A 20658-nucleotide genomic window follows, 5' to 3' on the forward strand; every position below is an offset into this window, starting at 1 on the left:
TTATGCAGCAGAATAAAAGTTCTGCCGAAATTGTTACCGCATAATACTCATGTCGCTGACTGAACCTACACAAAAGGAATTGCTGCCAGAACTACAGGTTAAGTTAGGTTAGAACTGCGACCCCTACATAAAAGGAATTGCTGCCAGAACTATAGGTTAGGTTAGGTTACAAATGCGACCCCTACACAAAAGAAATTGTTGCCAGAACTGTAGGTTAGGTTAGGTTAGAACTGCGACCCCTACTCAAAAGAGGGTGCGTAACGGTCCATATAACAACTTTTGATATATTTTTAGTCGATATAACGATTGAGGGACATAATGCACTTTTGCTATAACAATACATGGTATATTCTTAAAGAGTCTAACTATCGTCAAGTATAATGAACTTGTAATATAACAACTTCTAATCTAACATTAACAGCGTATATAATTAAGTTCGATATAACGCTCAGTTGGCATAATGTAGTACTGGTATAATTTGTAATATTTACTACTATTATAACAACCTACGTATTCGAACTTAAGGCAGGTCTCAGTTAGGTACGACGACGAGCGAAGCGAGGAGGAGTGTTAGGTAGAACTGCGACCCTACAGCGCGCGAGCCGAGCGAGCGAAGCGAGCGTGCCGCGGTAGCGGCCGGCGAAGCGCCAGAACCGACTTTTTTTATTATAACCTCAACTTGAATACATTATACCATAAATACTTATAACAAATATTCATTATATCCAGTAAACGTCATATCGAATAGCTTTTATATCGATTAAACATTATATCCCATGAAAATAGTTATTTTGTTGTTATATCAAATGTTCATTATACCGCTTAAGTGATTATACACCATGAAATTATATCAAAAGTTGTTATAATTTTGAAAATATATCAAAAATTGTTATACGGATCATTACACACCCCTCAAAAGAAACTGCTTCCAGAACTGTAGGTTAGGTTAGGTTAGAACTGCGACCCCTACTCAAAAGAAACTGCTTCCAGAACTGTAGGTTAGGTTAGGTTAGAACTGCGACCCCTACGCAAAAGAAACTGCTTCCAGAAGTAGTGCTAATAGTATTTGTGCAATTTACGCTTTATACGAAAGTACTATAACATAAATCGAATTACAATCAAGAATTAGCAAAATATTATTCGATTTTATATCTGTATGCGATACCTATTTCGGCGAGAAACTAACTATCCATCAAAATATTATTCTCATCAACAGTATGCCAATGAATTATTCTGCCTAAGGAAATTGTGCGAAAAGACAGTATGCCAAGTACATATTATGCGACGCAATTTTCGGCAAATCAATTATTCGATTATAGTATTATTCTTCAAATTGAGATTATGCCATTGCATTATTCTGCTTTACAAAATTGTGCGAAACAACAGTATGCCATGAAACTTATGCAAAAAGTAATTCTGCGAAATGATGATGCTGCCAAGGGTTGCTATGCGAAAGTAAAATATGACAATAAATTTTATGCAACATATTAGTAATCCGGTAGGTATGGACCATCATTTCAGGAATATATAAGTCTGCCAGGGCTTTTCCTGCCGAAATACCTTGGCAGACGAGATTATGTTAGCAAGGTGTACATCAGTTACCCTACATCAACCCATCTGATACCACCATGAAACCAATTCCAGTCGGTAGGTATGAACCCCCATTTCAGGAATATATAAGTCTGCCAAGGCTTTTCCTGCCGAAACACCTTGGCAGACGAGATTATAAGCAAGATGACCATCGGTTACCGTACACTAACCCATCTGATACCACGATGAAATCAAGTCCAGTCGGTAGGTATGAACCCTCATTTCAGGAATATGTAAGTCTGCCAGGGTATTTCCTGCCGAAACACCTTGGCAGACGAGATTATGTTAGCAAGGTGTACATCAGTTACCCTACATTTACCTATCTGATACCTTGTTTAACAAGTCCAGTCTGCCAAGTCAAGTCTTCTAACGCCTTGGCAGACTTATATATTCTTGAAATGCGAGTTCATACCTATCGACTGGAATTGGTTTCATGTAACTGATGTACATCTTGTCATAGTCATAGTCATAGTCATTTATTTGATAAAACCGGTTTACATGTCAAAGATAATAATTATAATGATTCCCAACAGATTACAGTATTGTAAAATGATTGAGTTAACATTAGATCACAATATGATAAAAATAAAATATTAGTAAAAATGTACAATTATACAACCATAATTAGTCACTTCACGGATTCATCCGAATAAATTATAACACATACCCAATAACAGTACCTACTATTGAAGTCAGTACCGAAGTAATAAATAAATAATCACACTTAAAAAGGATGTTGGTATATGGACTAACTGTCTTTATACATTAAAAATTCATCATAGCTATAGAACGAGCGCTCAATAAGCCAGTGTTTTAGACGGCACTTAAACCTATGCAGACTTGTGGCCTCAGTAACAATGCTTGGTAACTTGTTGTAGACCGTGGGGCCCATAACGCGAGTTAACTTGGACGACTTCACAAGTTTGCGGCTAATACCTACAAGCTTGTTAGCGTTTCGCGTATTGTACTCGTGTACCATTGCGTTCGTTTTGTAGGATGTAAGGTGTTCACGCACATACACTGCGACCTGCATTATTACTACTGCGGGTAATGTGAGAATGCCCAGTTTTGTGAACAGTTGCTTTGCCGGAGTATCTAGCGGTACTCGTGAGATGGTTCGTATGGCGCGTTTCTGGAGGCGAAAAACTCTTTCCCACTCGGCACAGCGTCCCCAGAGTTCCGCCCCGTACTGTATTAGGGAGTCTTGCTAACATAATCTCGTCTGCCAAGGTGTTTCGGCAGGAAAGGCCTTGGCAGACTTATATATTCCTGAAATGAGGGTTTATACCTACCGACTGGAATTGGTTTCATGGTGGTATCAGATGGGTTAGTGTACGGTAACCGATGGACATCTTGCTTATAATCTCGTCTGCCAAGGTGTTTCGGCAGGAAAAACCTTGGCAGACTTATATATTCCTCAAATGGGGGTTCATAACTACCGACTGGAAGTGGTTTCATGGTGGTATCAGATGGGTTAGTGTACGGTAACCGATGGTCATCTTGCTTATAATCTCGTCTGCTAAGGTGTTTCGGCAAGAAAAGCCTTGGCAGACTTATATATTCCTGAAATGGGGGTTCATACCTACCGACTGGAATTGGTTTCATGGTGGTATCAGATGGGTTGATGTAGGGTAACTGATGTACACCTTGCTAACATAATCTCGTCTGCCAAGGTGTTTCGGCAGGAAAAGCCCTGGCAGACTTATATATTCCTGAAATGGGGGTTCATACCTACCGACTGGACTTTGCCGTGTGGTGCCGGCCTATAGAATAGCACCAACCCAATTCTTCCCGTGGGTGTCGTAAAAGGCGACTAAGGGAAACATAACCAGGGGGTGGGCAGCAGCGCCCCCTGCAGAACAATTACTGAACTGCGATCCCCAACCCGCATGCCCAGCGTGGGGATTATGGGCATTACCCCCCAAATGAAAACACACGCCAAACGAAAATGGCCCCTAGTTCCCGGCCGCCAAGCTATTCCTGGCCATGGCAGCGGCCACGGTAACGGCGAGGCAAGGGGTGCTAAGAATCCCCGGGCTACGTTAGGCTGCCATTCATTACAAAATTTGACCCTGGCTACGTTTAACGGACGCACTCTGAGGCTTGACCACCATCTAGCGCAGTTGGAAGTGGAGTTAGAGAACATTAAATGGCATGTTCTAGGGTTATGTGAAATCCGTAGAGAGGGGGAGGATACCGTAACCCTAGAGTCGGGCCATCTTCTCTACTATCGTGAGGGTGATAAAACATCCCAGGGTGGCGTAGGTTTCCTCGTCAATAAGGCCCTCTCTAACAACGTTGAAGAAATCTCCAGTGTGTCGACCAGGGTAGCGTACCTGATCCTTCGGCTGTCCAAGCGCTACAGCATGAAGGTAATTCAGGTTTACGCACCGACCTCGGCACACTCTGATGATGAAGTGGAGGATATGTACGAAGACATATCCAAAGCCCTGCACAACACCACTAAGGCCCACTTCAATGTTGTTATGGGGGACTTTAACGGCAAGGTGGGAACCCAGACGGGCAACGAATCCCGGATAGGCCCGCATGGTTACGGAGTTAGGAATCACAGGGGGCAAATGCTTGTCAACTTTCTTGAGAAAGAGGGACTGTTCTTAATGAACTCCTTCTTTAAGAAACAGCCTCAAAGGAAGTGGACATGGCAAAGCCCCGACACTGTGACTAAAAATGAGATCGACTTCATCATGACGGATAGCAGGCACATATTCAGAGATGTCTCAGTGATCAACAGGTTCAATACCGGATCTGATCACCGACTCCTCCGAGGCTCTCTGAATATCAACTTAAGGCTTGAAAGAAACCGTCTGATGAAGTCCACGCTCCGCCCTAACCCAATCCAAATTATGGCGGGTACCGAGAAGTTCCAGCAGCTTCTCAGGGATAGATTTGTTGCCTTGGAACCCACCAATGACGCTGACGAGACCCTACATAATCTGATCGAAACTCTGAGGGACGAGGGCGTCAAATTCTGCAGAACGCAGCAGACTGGCAAGAAATCCAAACTCTCGGCTGAGACCCTCGGATTGATGACAAAAAGACGGGAAACTACCCAAGCGACTTCGTCGGAGACGTCAGAGCTGAACAAGCGAATAGCGAAGATGGTACGGCGCGACCTTCGGAGCTCCTCCACGCCTCATTGAAGAGGCGATAGAGCAAAACCGAGGGTCCAAAGTATTCACTCAGCAGCTTGGCAGGAGCCACCTGACGAAGCTTAAAACTCGCGACGGGAGGACCGTATTGTCGAAGCCGGAGATCTCCGCCGAGATTGAGGATTTCTATGACCGGTTATATGCTGCACATGCCCCTCATTCCCAACGAGACGATCATGATTCCAGAGCCACCCTGACACGCCATTACACCGACCAACTGCCAGACATCAGTCAAGACGAGATCGTGTTAGCTCTGAGGCAGCTTAAAAATGGAAAAGCCCCCGGTGAGGACGGAATAACATCATCATCATCATCATCATCATATCAGCCCTTTATCGCCCACTGCTGAGCATAGGCCTCTCTTCTAGTACGCCACTTGTCCCGGTCCTGAGCTAATCTCATCCAACAGTGACCCGCAATTTTCCGGATGTCGTCCACCCAACGAGCCAACGGACGCCAGGCGCTTCTTTCATTTGAATAACATCAGAGCTTTTGAAAGCTGGAGGAACCCCTGTTATACAGGAATTACAGAACCTCTTCAACGCCGTCCTTCACAGTGGGAGAACTCCAAAGGCGTGGAGCGGGAGTTTGGTGGTGCTCTTTTTTAAGAAGGGGGACAAAACCCTCCTTAAAAATTACAGACCCATCTCGCTCCTGAGTCACGTCTATAAGCTGTTCTCACGAGTGGTCACAAACCGTCTCGCCAGGAGACTCGACGAGTTCCAGCCGCCAGAGCAGGCAGGGTTTCGCGGAGGATATGGCACCATAGACCACATTCACACAGTGAGGCAGATTATACAAAAGTGCGAAGAATATAATCAGCCCCTGTGTCTAGCCTTTGTGGACTATGAGAAGGCCTTTGACTCTGTCGAGACCTGGGCTGTTCTGGAATCCTTACAGCGATGCCAAATAGACTATCGTTATATCGAGGTGTTGAGATGTCTCTACGAAGCCGCCACCATGAGTGTCCAAGTACAGGGTCAGCAGTCTAAACCTATCCAATTGCGCAGAGGGGTGAGACAGGGGGATGTTATATCCCCGAAACTGTTCACAAGCGCGTTGGAAGATATGGTTAAGACGCTGGACTGGAAAGGTAAGGGCATTAACATAAACGGCGACTACATCTCACACCTACGATTCGCAGATGACATAGTCATAGTGGCGGAGTCGCTAGAGGAGCTGAACCGGATGCTGGACAGCCTAGCTGCGGCCTCGCGACGCATCGGTCTTGGCATGAATTTGGATAAAACGAAAGTCATGATCAATGGCCACATTGATCCAATACCGATAGTCGTAAATGGCCACCTTCTCGAAATCGTTTCGGAATATACTTACCTCGGGCAGATTCTACAGTTAGGTAAAAACAATTTCGAGAAGGAGGCCAAGAGGAGGATCCAGCTGGGCTGGGCAGCGTTTGGGAAACTACGCCGAGTCTTCTCGTCATCCATACCGCAATGCTTGAAAACAAAAGTTTTCAATCAGTGCGTCCTACCCGTCATGACCTACGGAGCCGAGACATGGACACTCACGGTAGGGTTGGTCCACCAGTTCAAAGTCGCTCAGCGAGCTATGGAGAGAGCTATGCTCGGAGTTTCTCTGAAGGATAAGATTCGTAACGAATACATTCGACAGAGAACCAAAGTTATCGACATAGCTCAAAGAATTAGCAAGCTGAAGTGGCAGTGGGCTGGCCATATCGCACGAAGAACCGACAACCGCTGGGGGAAACGTGTTCTTGAGTGGAGACCGCGACTCGGCAAACGTAGTGTAGGACGCCCTTCGGCCAGGTGGGATGACGATCTGCGAAAGACTGCAGGCAGATGCTGGATGCGGCAAGCTGAAGACAGGGCGCTATGGCGCTCTTTAGGGGAGGGCTATGTCCAGCAGTGGACTAATATAGCCTGATGATGATGATGATGATGATGACTGGAATTGGTTTCATGGTGGTATCAGATGGGTTAGTGTACGGTAACCGATGGTCACCTTGCTCACATAATCTCGTCTGCCAAGGTGTTTTAGCAGGAAAGGCCTTGGCAGACTTATATATTCCTGAAATGAGGGTTTATACCTACCGACTGGAATTGGTTTCATGGTGGTATCAGATGGGTTAGTGTACGGTAACCGATGGACATCTTGCTTATAATCTCGTCTGCCAAGGTGTTTCGGCAGGAAAAACCTTGGCAGACTTATATATTCCTCAAATGGGGGTTCATAACTACCGACTGGAAGTGGTTTCATGGTGGTATCAGATGGGTTAAATTAGGGGTCCCGGTGGCCACCTTTGAGAGCGTCTGCCGAGCACTTCCGGCAAAAAAAATACTGGCAGACTTCGCTTTTATGTGTCTACATGTAAATTTCTAACTGCTGCCATAACTATTATTTCAGTATCAGATGGGTTAAATCAACCCCCTTTTTTGGCACCGGAAGTGGCCTTCTTTTTCGTACTTTCGGCAAGTTCCGCCGTGGCAGACTATCGAATTCGGACTTAGCATCACTTTTATGGGAAACCATTGTGCATTTCATCGTGGTATCAAGTCGGTTAGAAAATTTGCGGCCCGCTCTTCTACGCCCTCGCGGCGCATTCGATACATTACTGAGGTGTCAATCATCCTGGGTGGTTGGCTGATGGTTACCTTCACTGCTCCTTATAATCAGTTTACTATCAATTTACTCCAAGCTCTTGACGGCCAGAGTTTTCATCCTTCTCTTAACATACCTACACTCAAACAAGGATACGATACAATCCACCAGAGATCCAAATAGTCAAAGGTTTATTTCCCAAGGCGCTATAGACCCTTTTATGATGTTACTATAAGGGCCCCCCCACATCTGGCGTATTTCGAGCGTCGGCGTCTACAATTCTATGGCCGCTGCTCGACGCAACGTCGACGCAACTGCGCAGCGACGTCATTTTCCATAGCGCTGACCAGACGCCGACAGCCGCCGACGCTCGAAAGACGCTAGATGTGGGGGGTGGACGGTAGATCGTAATAATTAATATAAACTTATCATATAACATAATATATGATAAAATTGCTGCCAAACCAAGTTATAATAATGTTAAGCTTGTTTTCTTATGATACCCACATGATCACTCATACTATACTCACATTATAGGCATTATAATATAATTAATATACTTACTCAATAAAAAGATAAAAATCTTGTAAACAATAATGAGATGCGGCGGATTACGGAGGTCATTCCAGCCGTATTTGTCCGCGACTCCTTTCATCCCAGATCGGATAGTGAGTGTAGTTTGATAAATCGATTATAAATTATTCATGGGCAGCTGACGCAGCCACCCCTCCCCCCGCTCCCCTGCTCGCCCCGTCCGCGGCCGCGACACGTTGTCTCTAATAACATTCAAATTAGGCTCCTTCGCGAGCGAAAAGAAATATCTTTTCTTTATTTTCCCATCCATACCTACTGTATAAATAGGTTTACGTTCCAAACTCTGAGGTTCCAAATGTTCCAATAAGTGTTTAGACATCGTGTTCGGTAATGAATAACATGCTATTATGTTTGTTAGTGATCTCGTGCGGAATGCAGTGTGGTTTCATAGGTAAGTTATACTGCGCATAGCGCATACCTACTCGTATATCCAAGAGGTGTGCTGTGCACACCGCACGCCAACGCGCTGACATAATTTTGTGGGCGAGTGTGAATGATGGGAGCCATCCCGCGCGACGCCGAGCGTCATTCCGCTTGTGTCAGATAATAGGGTCAAAGACTGGATTTCACTGTCCTCTCGTTGTCTATTTAAAAATGCAATTATATAGTAGTTTAAATAAGAATATCTAAGATTGTGCCCAGTGCAGACACAATTAAAAGCTCGGCGGCATGTAAGCTAGCGCGGCCGTCGGTGTCGCGGGCTGTTTACAGGATGAATTAATAGCTGCGCCTAATTAGCACAACGCCTGAACAAAATCTTAATTGAGTTAATGAAGGGGCGCTACCAGTTGTAGCCGTGACCTTCTGGCGACTTGCTGGTCGCCTGCAGCCGTGCGAACTGTTCGCCTCGCGGTTTCGCACTGCGCGTTGCGAAACGTTCGCGCCGCGGAGGGGAAGGAACGCCGAATGGTTTGCATCAAGGAGAGGAAGTCGTTTGTCACTTTTATCACGCGCCAAATACTCGCGTCGGCCGAAATATTAAATCCTGCACATTAGAGCCGCCGACAGCGGCAGGGTTCGCCGGCCGCGTGATGTGTAGGTATCTTACGCTTATAACCACGTATAATAACATACACGCTCATATTTCTGCCGTTTGAGTTTGCCGAAGTTTGCTGACGATACCACAAAGATTAATGACTGGATATGTAAGGCCATTTTGCGACTCCGAAATGTCCTTACTTATTTTATATGCGTGTAGTATCGCAGTAAGTATAAGAAGGTTGTTAATGCCAATGTTTTATACACTCGCGATGAATCTCAATTATCACCTTAACGGGCCTCGCTTGAAAGTCGCCGGCTTTCTAAATATTAAGTAAGTATTTAATGTTATTAATTCTGAGAGCGCCTCGCTAAAATTGCTTCCTTAATTTTAATTGCGTCAATTTTAATTAGGTCGTATTGGCTGGGTCGGTGTCCGTAGCCGCAGTAAATCGTGTTAATTGTGTCGGGGCTGGGGTACACCGCATTAGGAGTCGCGTCCCGTCGGGAGCGCGCTTTCATTTACTCCTCGTTATTAATTACTTTACTTACAGCAACAATATTACAACTTGAGCGTATCCGAGGTTAAGCGCGGAGAGTCGATATAACCCGGTCGGGAGCCCGGATGGCGCGGGATGGGACTGAATTTCCTCTGTCTGATTACATCACGGATTCTTCCTTCCTAAAGTTATTTTCATTGTGGGAAATAGTCGCGCTAGTTCGCAGACAAAACGTAATGAACAGAATTTGGTTTCTTCGTGACACTTTTATATAACTGGTTTTAATAATGCTACAACCCAATAAACCTTTGTCATTAGTCCTTCTCCCCAGGCGTCATCAGGTATTTTTTCACACAACGACGTTGTTTATCATAGTTTATTTATGCAATCGTTATCTACATGAGGGTGTTGCCGAATTCCCGACAACATAAGTATTTGTTAGAGTGGTCTCGGAATGGCGTTTCCTTGTCGTGACCTCCCTTTTCAGATATTTACGAAGTTTCACTGAGAGAAAAGTACAACAAAAACACACTTAGAATTACAAAAATAAACTTAATCTGGGGACAAGGAGAGTTAACTAATAGGAACAAACTTTACAGAAATAGTGAGACATCCATAATTATTACTAAAACTTAATTTTTTCCCCCAGTACAGAACTGTTTTTTAATTCCTGGTGATGATTTTTCTCTCAGTGTTGTTTCTACTCTCACGTGTTTTCCTTTTCTGGGCAACTTCAAGAATAAAACGATTTATTCAAAAAACACAGAGTACTCATAATGGCCCAAACGTAAATACATGCTTAATATTATGCACTTTAGGTATATAATATTACCTAATGAATGTTTTTTTAAACATTAGAACTTTGCAAGGCTAATTGAAGAGTACCGCAACCTACGTATAACCTAGGTGTAGGTAGGATAGTTCGCGTAAACCAGGTTATTGTATGACGATCAACTGCACAGCAACCTGCAAACAAATCGAACAATATTGCCGCTTGTTTGTGAATCTTCACGGGACGTTAACTTCGTCTAAGCACATGACATGACTAGAGCATGCTGAGATGCCGTGGCAAAACCCTGACCATTGGTACGACCATTTAATGGGCTCGTGTGATTGAGAATGGTGATTGTGTTCGCAGGTCGGCGGACGACAACCTGCTGGAGGAGGTGGAGGCGACCGCGCTGGCGGGGCTGCGCGCGCTGCGCTCGCTCCGCCTCGCGCGTAACCGGCTGCGGGCGCCGCCGCGCGCCGCGCTGGCGCACACCAAGCGGCTGGACTTGCTGTAAGTCACGTGCTATAGTCAGTTGACGACAACCTGCTGAATGCAGACAAGACTCCACTTGTTCCTGTTGATCAACTTATTGTTAGCTCCACTACTTGTTCCACTTGTTATTCATCTACCCTATTGGCAAAATTGAAAATGTGATGAATTTAAGAGTTCGCGCTGTGAAACTATCAACTGCAATGTTGCACAAATAATTACTGTTCTGTGTACTGTAGGTGTAGACAATATTGCCCTATACTTAATACCGGGTGTGGCCTGTAACACGAGCAAATAATTAAAATATAGATTGTACTCCTCAAACGGTGACACTTTTGTTCTACAACTTTTAAAAATTATGAAGTATTTAGACTCCCTATTTTTCATACAAAATAAATATTATCTGCAATGGACGCCATCGCCACGCCATATCATTGTGATTATTGACGTTGCTTGTCACGCCTTAAACATAACCAGTGTTGCCAACTCGGATTTTGAAAAAATGCTAGACTAATGTCTAGATTATGTCAAAATTATGCCAAAAATTTTTTAAACACCTATGCTAAAAAAATGCTAAAATATCACTTGAAAGTAGACACTTAAAACACATACATTTTTCAAATTTACCGCCTTTTTCTACTGACAAGATCTGCTTGACCAACTTTATATAGTCCGCTGACGTCCATCCGTCCACAAAAGTCAAAATTCATATGAAAATATGAACCACATAAGGCGATTGCGCATATTGTTGCTGCCAAGTTGGTGCAAACTTAGCTTAGACTAAATTATGCTAAAAAATATGCCAGATGCTAAATGGAAAATTTTGGTGCCAAAGCGAGTGAAAATATGCCAGATCTGGCATCATTTATGCCAAGTTGGCAACACTGAACATAACAAAATTCGCAATACATTGCGTCTTAGAATAAACTAGTGTATTAAAAATCAAACCACAAGTTATTTTTAAAAGTCGCTGAACAAATGTTGGTCAGTATGAGGAGTACAGCCTACAGTTTAATTTTTTGCTCATATTACAGGCCACACCCGATATAATATATTTACTCGTGCCTACATATGAACCATCAGTGTAGAGTTACCTCTTTGACCTATTTTCACTTCACGAGAAACTTCAAACAAACACAACAGTTTGAGTTAAAAGTTAAATTTCGAACCGACACAAACACAACCTAAATGTATTGTGGCAAGCGGATACAGAAGAAACAGATGCACTCGCGGCTGGCGGCGCGGCGTCGCGTCGGTGCAGCGGCGGCGTGGTGTAGGTCGGGAGTCGGGAGCTAATTGCGGCACGAGTGACTCACGTGTCCCCCTTCCCGGCGCTCCCTAACCCCCCCTCAGAGTTCCCGGTCCCGCATCCGCCGGAGGTCCCGCCGCGACACTTACTAATGAGCCGCTTGTCTGTTACTCTGTTAGTGTTCGTACCAGTGCGATTTTCCACATTTTATGCTTCAAATCTCTTACTTCAAGCTCATGCCATATTGATTGCCATGCTTACGCATGCAACTTTAGGATTAGGACATGCGCAGCTCTATGTGGCGTTTAAAAGAGATAAGAGCAGAATTGTAATGGATACCTATGTCATATGACACCATTTTTAGGATTCTGTTATCAAGTAGGAAAAGGGACCCTTGTATGGACGATAGCACGGAGATAGTTATGCAATTTATAGAGCAACGAAATCACTCTAGTTAGTGTGCCATACTATCATTATTAATGAATTCGGGCGCCTGGCAGCTGTTCAGCGGTGGGTGCGGGAGTGGATGAGCAACAAAGGGGTTGTAAAATCAATTGAAGGTGTGCAATTTATAGAGTTCTTAGTTTGCTGTGACATAATAGCTAATTATGTATTTAATTCAAATATAACAATGCCAGGCGTTTTATTTGGGGGAAAAGTAGTGCCAGGTGATGAAAATACACAATCACTTGTGCGCTTGCAGGAAGATCGCTATATAGCGCTATGCGTTTATGTCACAGTAGGTAAACCATCCACTATAAAACAAGAAAGACTTTAAAGGTATAATACCTATATTCCTACCTGTACCTATAATATAATACATATATGTAATTGGTTATTTAACCGGTGTGTGTGTGTACGCTCCGCGCCGCGTCGGAAACATCTGCCAACCATTATTGAACATGATTAGGTACTGTATTTGTATTGATGATATTCCGGTCGCGCTCGAGACAGTTTGTTCTCCCTAATCGGCCATTTGGCGGCGGACTGGAATGCCGTTAGTCGCCGCGCCGACTTGAATGGCAAGTGCAAAGCTGCCAATAAGGACTCACGGTGAAAGCTCGTCAATGAGATGAATGGCGTGTTAGACGATTATTGACCCTACGTAAATCTTATTGCAACGAGATAAGGTCTAACAATGATCGATAATGTGTTGGTGTTATTACGTCGCGGGGGCAATGACCGCGCCCGGAATAAGACGTGCCGTGTGTAGGTATATATATGATAATATAGTATGTAGTACTATACTTACTTATATTATATTATAAGACCACCTGCTCCCGCGCTTCCGTAGATAAGTAAGTACATCAAAGCTTCAATTAACTTTTAGAACAAACAGTACTACTCTCGAAGTCTCTACTCAAGGTACCTCAAACAAACGTAGAGTAGTACTTAAATGGTTTTGTATGACCTATTTCTTTAGTGTCTTGCTTGATGTAGGTGTCAGTTGTTGGAACATACTTATCTACTACCTATATTATTAAAGTGTATGAATGTATACACCAGTGGCGACGCGTCCATATAAGCCGATTCCCACCGGCTTGCCTGTTTTTGGACGTTTGGGCAGAGTTGTATAGGAAATATGTAAGTCAAATTAGCCCCGGCTTGCCTATGGATATGTATGACGCGCCGCCACTGGCTATACACATTACCACACGGTATTATGTTTAAATTTAATGATTTGTGACATGTTTAACCTTTTGTAAAACAGCTTTTATTTTATATGAAAAAGAGGAAGTCGAAGTGTATCACAATTTTTAAAATATGTTTAACAACAGTTTTATACATAGTTTAAGGAGTATAATATATGGTTTAATTATTTGCTCGTGTTACAGGCAACACCCGGTATACACACCGGCAAAACAAATGCCACTATGCGAAGTCGTTTATATGAATTAAAATAATTGACCTTATTTTAGGTATCTGTTGAGCTAATTTTGAAAACCTGTCCCGCTTAGTTTCTGATGCTGCTGACTGTCGATTCGACACTGCACTCTGCAGCCGTCGTAGGTATCTGCGCGACGTGACGCGACGCGACGCTGCAGCACGCTCCCGACACGCTCCCGATTCGTTCTCGATCGGGCGCGCAATAAATATGCCCTGTCTACTTATTTATTTATCATTCAGGCGTTTCCGCCCACGCACGTCGTTTAGGATTAAGATGTAGATCATCCAGAATAGAACTAGAATATGGGGCGCCGGCGCCCGCGCTCGCCGCCGCGTGTCACCGCGGCGCGCCACCACGCGATGCACTCTCAACTACAGATTATACTTTACATTTTTGCATTTGTTATTGAATAAACATCTAGTACCTATGTTTCTAAATATTCAACTAAAACTTTGTGAATTTACAAACAAATCACTTTTACAACTATCAAAATCAGTAAATTTGCTGCCTATGCGAAACACCTTCCTAGAGTGGAGGACGTGGAGGGTTTTGTAAAACTCAGCAGTTAACTGACAATACCTCGGAATAAACAACAAGGGCAAGCACCGTCATTAGTTAGCGCTCACCAACAGAGCATCGTACTTCATTTATATTCATTTCACTGGTTTGCATTTCTAACTAACTATTGAAAGGTGAGTCGCATCATATAAGACAAGCTTCCTTGTTTGTGACAGCTGTTAATCATTTGATATCGCTAGCAATTGTGTCCGTATTTTATCCTTGTGTAATTTGCCAAATCAAAACATTCATTTAAACATTTTTGAAACATTTATTCAATTTCGGATAGCATTTAACTTTCGTAAATCTGAACATTTGGAATGAAAAACAATAAAGTAAATTATTTCAGGAATTGAGTCACTAGCGTCGGAACATTTAGGTACATAGGTAGGTTAATTACCTATTAAAGAAAATTTACGTGAACGAATCGAGTGCGTGCGTGCGATGCTTTATTAGGGATCGTCCGGCGATAAGACTAGATCCCGACACAATAAGGTAAGATCGCGGAGGCAGTCCTGAAATGATGTGACACGCTCCTCTTGTTGCAGGAACCTAGAGGGGAACCTCATCTCGGAGCTGGGCCCCGACGCGCTGCCGCCGCTGCCAGAACTAAGGACACTGTAACTACATTACATACTATTTCTTCTAATCTGAAACATTTTCCGATTACATTCTAGAGAAGCCCAGGGCCCTCGACAAGATTCGAGTGCGACATGAAACTGCCATCGCACGTTCCGACCCTGAGCACCGGAGGCCTTGTTGGGACTAAAGCGGGTCTAGTTAAAGATGATACCTATCATTATTCACACATATTTTACATGTAATTCTGAGGTTTGCCCTCACGGTAACATGTACCCCATAACCACCAGAAGCCGGTGCTGACAAGTGCTATTACCATCAATCAATTACGCCTTCCTGCATGGTATAAACAATATAAACTACAGCTTAGTATGGATGGGCCTACCGCTACCTGACGTTGGCACACCTCCAATTGCTGGCAATTGCACTCACACTTATACAAACCTACTTACTTATATGTATATACTTGTAGCTAATCTACAATAAAGGAATAGTTTTCAACTCAAAAGTTAACTGGAAAGATCTTGTATAAATTCGTAGTCTAATCACTACTGAATTTTTACTGTACTTTTTTGTCAATGGTTTTCAGTCCGTCTTATTGTTGTTAACGTCGAACGGCTTCACACCCCACACTCTCTACAATCCCCGTATACAAGCCGTTTGTTACATAATAAATGTCCAATTACACAAACGGGTCTACCGCGATATAATTTCATTGTTTTTACCTTTAATTCCGACGTTTCAGCTGAGTTGCATCAGCTGTGGTCACGGAAAGACTGACGTCCCAACAAATGTCAACGGAGATATTAATAAAACAACACTAAACTACCCGAAATTAGTTTATAAAAATGTTCGGGGTAGACAAAGAAATTGCAGCTACCCGTTAAAGTTTAATGTTTATTGTCCACGGCACGACACACAACACTCACAGTATCCGTACACTGGTCCGAAGATATATCTGCTGGTTTCAACATTTGAATCACTGGTCCCCAAGTAGACGATAATTTGTAACCGTCCTCTCGATTGAAATTTTTAGGGTGTTTTTTGATTTCAATCGCCTCTCTCACGATCCGCGGATAATAGTGTCGCTCGTTGGAGAGGACTTTGGGTTTATGTAGCTCAATCCAGTGATTCGTTCCTGTTGTCAGCAAGTGCTCAGCTATTGCGGATTTGTTTACATGGCGATTTTTAACAGCTGCTATGTGTTCCTTTACCCTCTCTTGAATACTGCGCTTTGTTTGGCCAATGTACGCACTTCCACAACTGCATTCTATCTTGTAGACACCCGGATTCTGGTACGGAATGACATCCTTTGGGCTGCGTAAAAGACTTGCTACTTTAGATAACGGCGTGTATACAGTCTTAATGGAGAATTTCTTCAGTACTGATCCAACTTTGTCCGTTATCCCTTTCACAGCTGATGCAACTCAGCTGAAACGTCGGAATTAAAGGTAAAAACAATGAAATTATATCGCGGTAGACCCGTTTGTGTAATTGAATATGTGTACAAAACGCGAGAGTTTAAAGTGTTATAATAAATGTCACCGGTGATACAATTCTTATATCACGCGTCACGAGCCAATCTGCTTCGCCTGATCACATAAATAAGGCCCGGGCTGAATAATTACCGGACCGGACGCGGGCTACCCCGGGTCGGACCGGGTCGGGTCGGAGCAATCTGCTTGAGGGCACAAGTAATTGACCAGAAAATAGATAGCGGCGATTGATAGTGCGGCGAGTGTTAATTTAATTCTCTCTTGCTTAAACATAGCTATCTATATCTAACAGTAAATGCATTTGAAGACTCATTGAACGGCTTCTTACTTTCATTTGGACAAGTATTATATTCTTGTAAAATTCCATCTACACGTCAATTAAGTATCAAATAATTATTAACGATAACCGCCGGGCGTAGCTTCTCTTTTGCACAAAGCCAGTACCGCGATTATGTGTGTAATGAAGCAAACATTGTAACTAGTTTTTAAACGCACATACCTACAGTAAATCTAATGCGACAAACTGTGAGTGTGAAGGCGAACTAGTCCCGCGCTGCGTGCTATAGTAGCGTCCAGCTGCAGAGAATACGCCGTCGCGTCGTGCGCACGCATGTTTGCTCTAGATTACGCGCTTTATTTGCGCGGTGCATTAGTTGCCCTAATTAGGCGCGCAATCTGATGCAATCATGTGGCGCAGTCGCGGCGCCGTCGTTAGATCTGGACGCTCCTTTGCACTACCGCGTGACGCGGGTATGGGCGAGGGCAACGCGTACATCCGCGGGCACTCGTGACTGCACAAGTGCACAAAGTGGATAGCGGACTGGAGACCCAAACCCAACCCTGTGTTCTACAGTGGATACTGCTACAGATCGCAAGAAAAACAAGATATTAGGGCCCCCCCACATCTGGCGTCTTTCGAGCGTCGGCGTCTACAATTCTATGACCGACGTCGACGCAACGTCGACGCAGCGTCGACGCAACTGCGCAGCGACGTCATTTTCCATAGCGCTGGACCGACGCCGACAGACGCCGACGCTCGAAAGACGCCAGATGTGGGGGGGCCCTTAGGAGCAGAGATGTGACTTACTTATTTGAAATACTTGTATTTAAAATGCAAATACAAAATGCAAAATACCTATTTTGTATTTTGTATTTAAATACCTTTTGAAGAAAACTATTTTGTATTTTATTTGAAATAGTTTTTGGGACCTATTTTCTATTTTCAAAATACAAAATACTTTATAGTAGGTAGGTAATGTAGGTAGGAATTACAATCTCTTCTGATGTTACAATCCTGGCAACTCTCTCATTCTTTTAACATGGAACTGTTAAATCTGTTTAGTAACGTCGCACAACGTTGCGAGGGTTTCAAGAAACGAGAGGAGAACAAACTTTTCTGCCCTGGTAAAACACAAACGAGCAGTTTTCATCACACTAACGAGAGGCATTAAAACTATTACTAGCTGTGAAACAGTACAAATTAATACTTTAAAAGTTGGCCGTTAAAAACCATCATCCGTACCTACATCCTACCGGTTAATATGAGCAAACAACTAGAAATTTGCACTTTAGATTGAGGATTGATTTCAAAGAATAAAGAGAGCCGAAAATTCAGACTAGGTGTTCACTACTCAGAGTACCTTTTATCGCAAAGTATTAGTATTTTTTAAAAGTATTTTGAAAATACCTATTTCGTATTTTGTATTTAAATACAAATTCAAAAACTATTTTGTATTTTGCATTTGAAATAGTATTATCAAGGAAGTATTTGTATTTTGTATTTAAATACTTTTTATAAAGTATTTTTCACATCTCTGCTTAGGAGGTTTCTTAGGTCTTCCATCAGCCCGCAAACTAGGCGGATACCTCTAAAATGTACTGTCAATAGAAAAATCAATGTCGTTAGGTAAAAGCAAAAGTAGCCTGATGTGCTGGCGCTGGAATGTCCATGACCAGATCCACAGCACACTTAACACTAAAGTTGGCGAAGCGATTCATGTTGCCGGAAATACCGGAAAAGATACAAACCTACCGTACCTAACCAGAATAAGCGTACCTACTTAGTACCAATTACTAATAGTACAGTGAGCAGCAATAATTCCTAAGCGGGCGAGGTGTTCAAAATTATCTTGGCGCGATAAGAACGCATCAATGTAATTTTGAACACCTCGCCCGCTTAGCAACTTCTGCTGTCGACTATACTATTGTGGCGAAAGGTGTTGGGACAAGTATTCTCAAAGTGAATTTGCTATAATCAGAATAAAAGTTTTGTTGTGTTTGCGGTGGCGCACGCGTCTAGCGCGCCCGATCCCTCTACTTCCTATGCGGCGCGTGCAGTTGGCAAAAAGCCGACCTTTCCCGGTGCAAGGCCGCACGTCGCTCCGCCGACATTGCTATTCCGCGCGCCGCTCCACTCCTTTATTAAGATTGCGCGATAATCCCTAAACTCGAAGTTAGTTGGGATCTTTATTGGCTGCGGCGGATTGTTATGGGTTCTGTGGCTACTGTTCCGCTATTACGCAGCTCCGCAATTACCTCGTTACGATGGACATTGTTTTTGATTGAGTGAAGTTTGCGGAAGTTCGGGGTTCTTTATCAATTGACTGCCTGACTGGCTCTACTTGACAAAAGATTTACTTACATGGGTAAAAATAGACAACTTTCCGTAAATAGTAAAATAGTGAGTGGAGTAATGCAAAGCAAAGCAATAACAATTAATATTTCCACTTAATCTAAATAACTGTTTTACGTCTAATAACGTACTAATACTTATACCAACCAACCACTATATTAGAGTTCCGATGTTATTCGTCTACATAATATGTAACTTGTAGCTATTTGAACGTGACCTCAAAACCCTCAAGCAACCGATTAATTAATCTAGCTGCAGGCTGTTCCTCAGTAACTCAGTGACAAGTAATTAATTAAAACAAACTTCTCGAAAGTATCAATGAATTAATGAATAACTTAACGTGATTGTCACATTTTTTTAGGGTTTCGTACCTCAAAAGGAAAAACGAATCTCTTATAGGATCACTCGTGCGTTGTCTGTCTGTCCGACCATTCCCCCCCCCCCCTTATCTCTAAAACTACTGGACCTAAAATTTTGAAAAAAATACACAAATTGTACTTTACCTATATTAAAAATGTGCAGTCAAGCGTGAGTCGGACTTATGTACGGAACCCTTGAAACGCGAGTCCGACTCGCACTTGACCAGTTTTTTTTTAATAAAGATAATCATTGTATTATTCTTCTGTTACCTTCAGAAAATCAACATTTTGTCAAGTAACATATGTTATATTTACAGCAGTAGGTACTAGGTATCTACCTACCTAGTTTTACTGGACAGATAATTGTCACGCCCCCGCGGTGATTACAATAACAATGATAAGCCCCCGGCACAGCACGGCACGGCACGGCAGCGGCCAGCCATTTGCCGGCCGGTGCCGCAGGGTCGCCCTTGAACTAGAAAGGCGAGATTAATGTTGTGAAGGGCAAGGCCCGGGCCCTGCCGTGCCGTGCCGGCCCTCCGACGCGTGCAACAATCTAATAACTTTATGATAAACCTTAAATTCATATTGGATTTGATTGACCACGTCCGCTGATATTTATTAGTATTCAGAATTACCTTAACGCGACCTTGTTAAGAGAGAGAGCTCGAGCGTGTGTTCATTTTGGATACTCCGTTCGCTTTAATAGTAACTTTGCTACTGATTGTCACCTAGAAATTTGAACTGTGTAATTTAAAGTTGATTGCAAATATTTAATATGAACCCAAGAAGTATTCGACGTAGCATTTTTAAGTTGCAAGTCTTATTGTAGGTTTCAATCTCTATCTACATAATACCTACCACCAGCTAGCTACTAGACCCAAGTAACATCGGTGTCTGATTTTCACTCCCAGTATCGGGGGTCGCGGCCGCAACCCTCTTCACGCTGTCAGCGGCGCCCGCAATATCAATATCACTGCCCCGTACCGCAATACTTTTGTTTGCTTCTAAGCTACCAACTAGTAACTAGGTACCTTATTTTACACGGAGCATTATAAAGAGAAAACTTGGGATTTAGTCTCTCTATGATAAAAAAAATCATTAATGTCAAGTCAAGGGCCCAATAGATTAATCAATTTCATAAAATTAAAACAACTTAAAATTAACCACAATTTTGGCGACAGAAGGCCCCCTCCTCCTCCTCCACCTGACCTCTTCCTTACC

At 43.2% G+C, this 20658-nt stretch overlaps 1 protein-coding gene across 1 annotated transcript in view; it reads left to right on the top strand.

The window, feature by feature from the left end:
- LOC134670873 (lutropin-choriogonadotropic hormone receptor) overlaps positions 1 to 20658 on the top strand; it is a 94806-nt gene that overhangs the window by 27228 nt on the left and 46920 nt on the right. The window contains exons 4-5 of the mRNA XM_063528688.1: positions 10551 to 10694; positions 14917 to 14988. Of these exons, the coding sequence (XP_063384758.1) occupies positions 10551 to 10694; positions 14917 to 14988 (216 nt within the window). The remainder of the gene's footprint in view (positions 1 to 10550; positions 10695 to 14916; positions 14989 to 20658) is intronic.

Source organism: Cydia fagiglandana, chromosome 14, assembly GCF_963556715.1.
Source record: "Cydia fagiglandana chromosome 14, ilCydFagi1.1, whole genome shotgun sequence".
Lineage (NCBI taxonomy): Eukaryota > Metazoa > Arthropoda > Insecta > Lepidoptera > Tortricidae > Cydia > Cydia fagiglandana.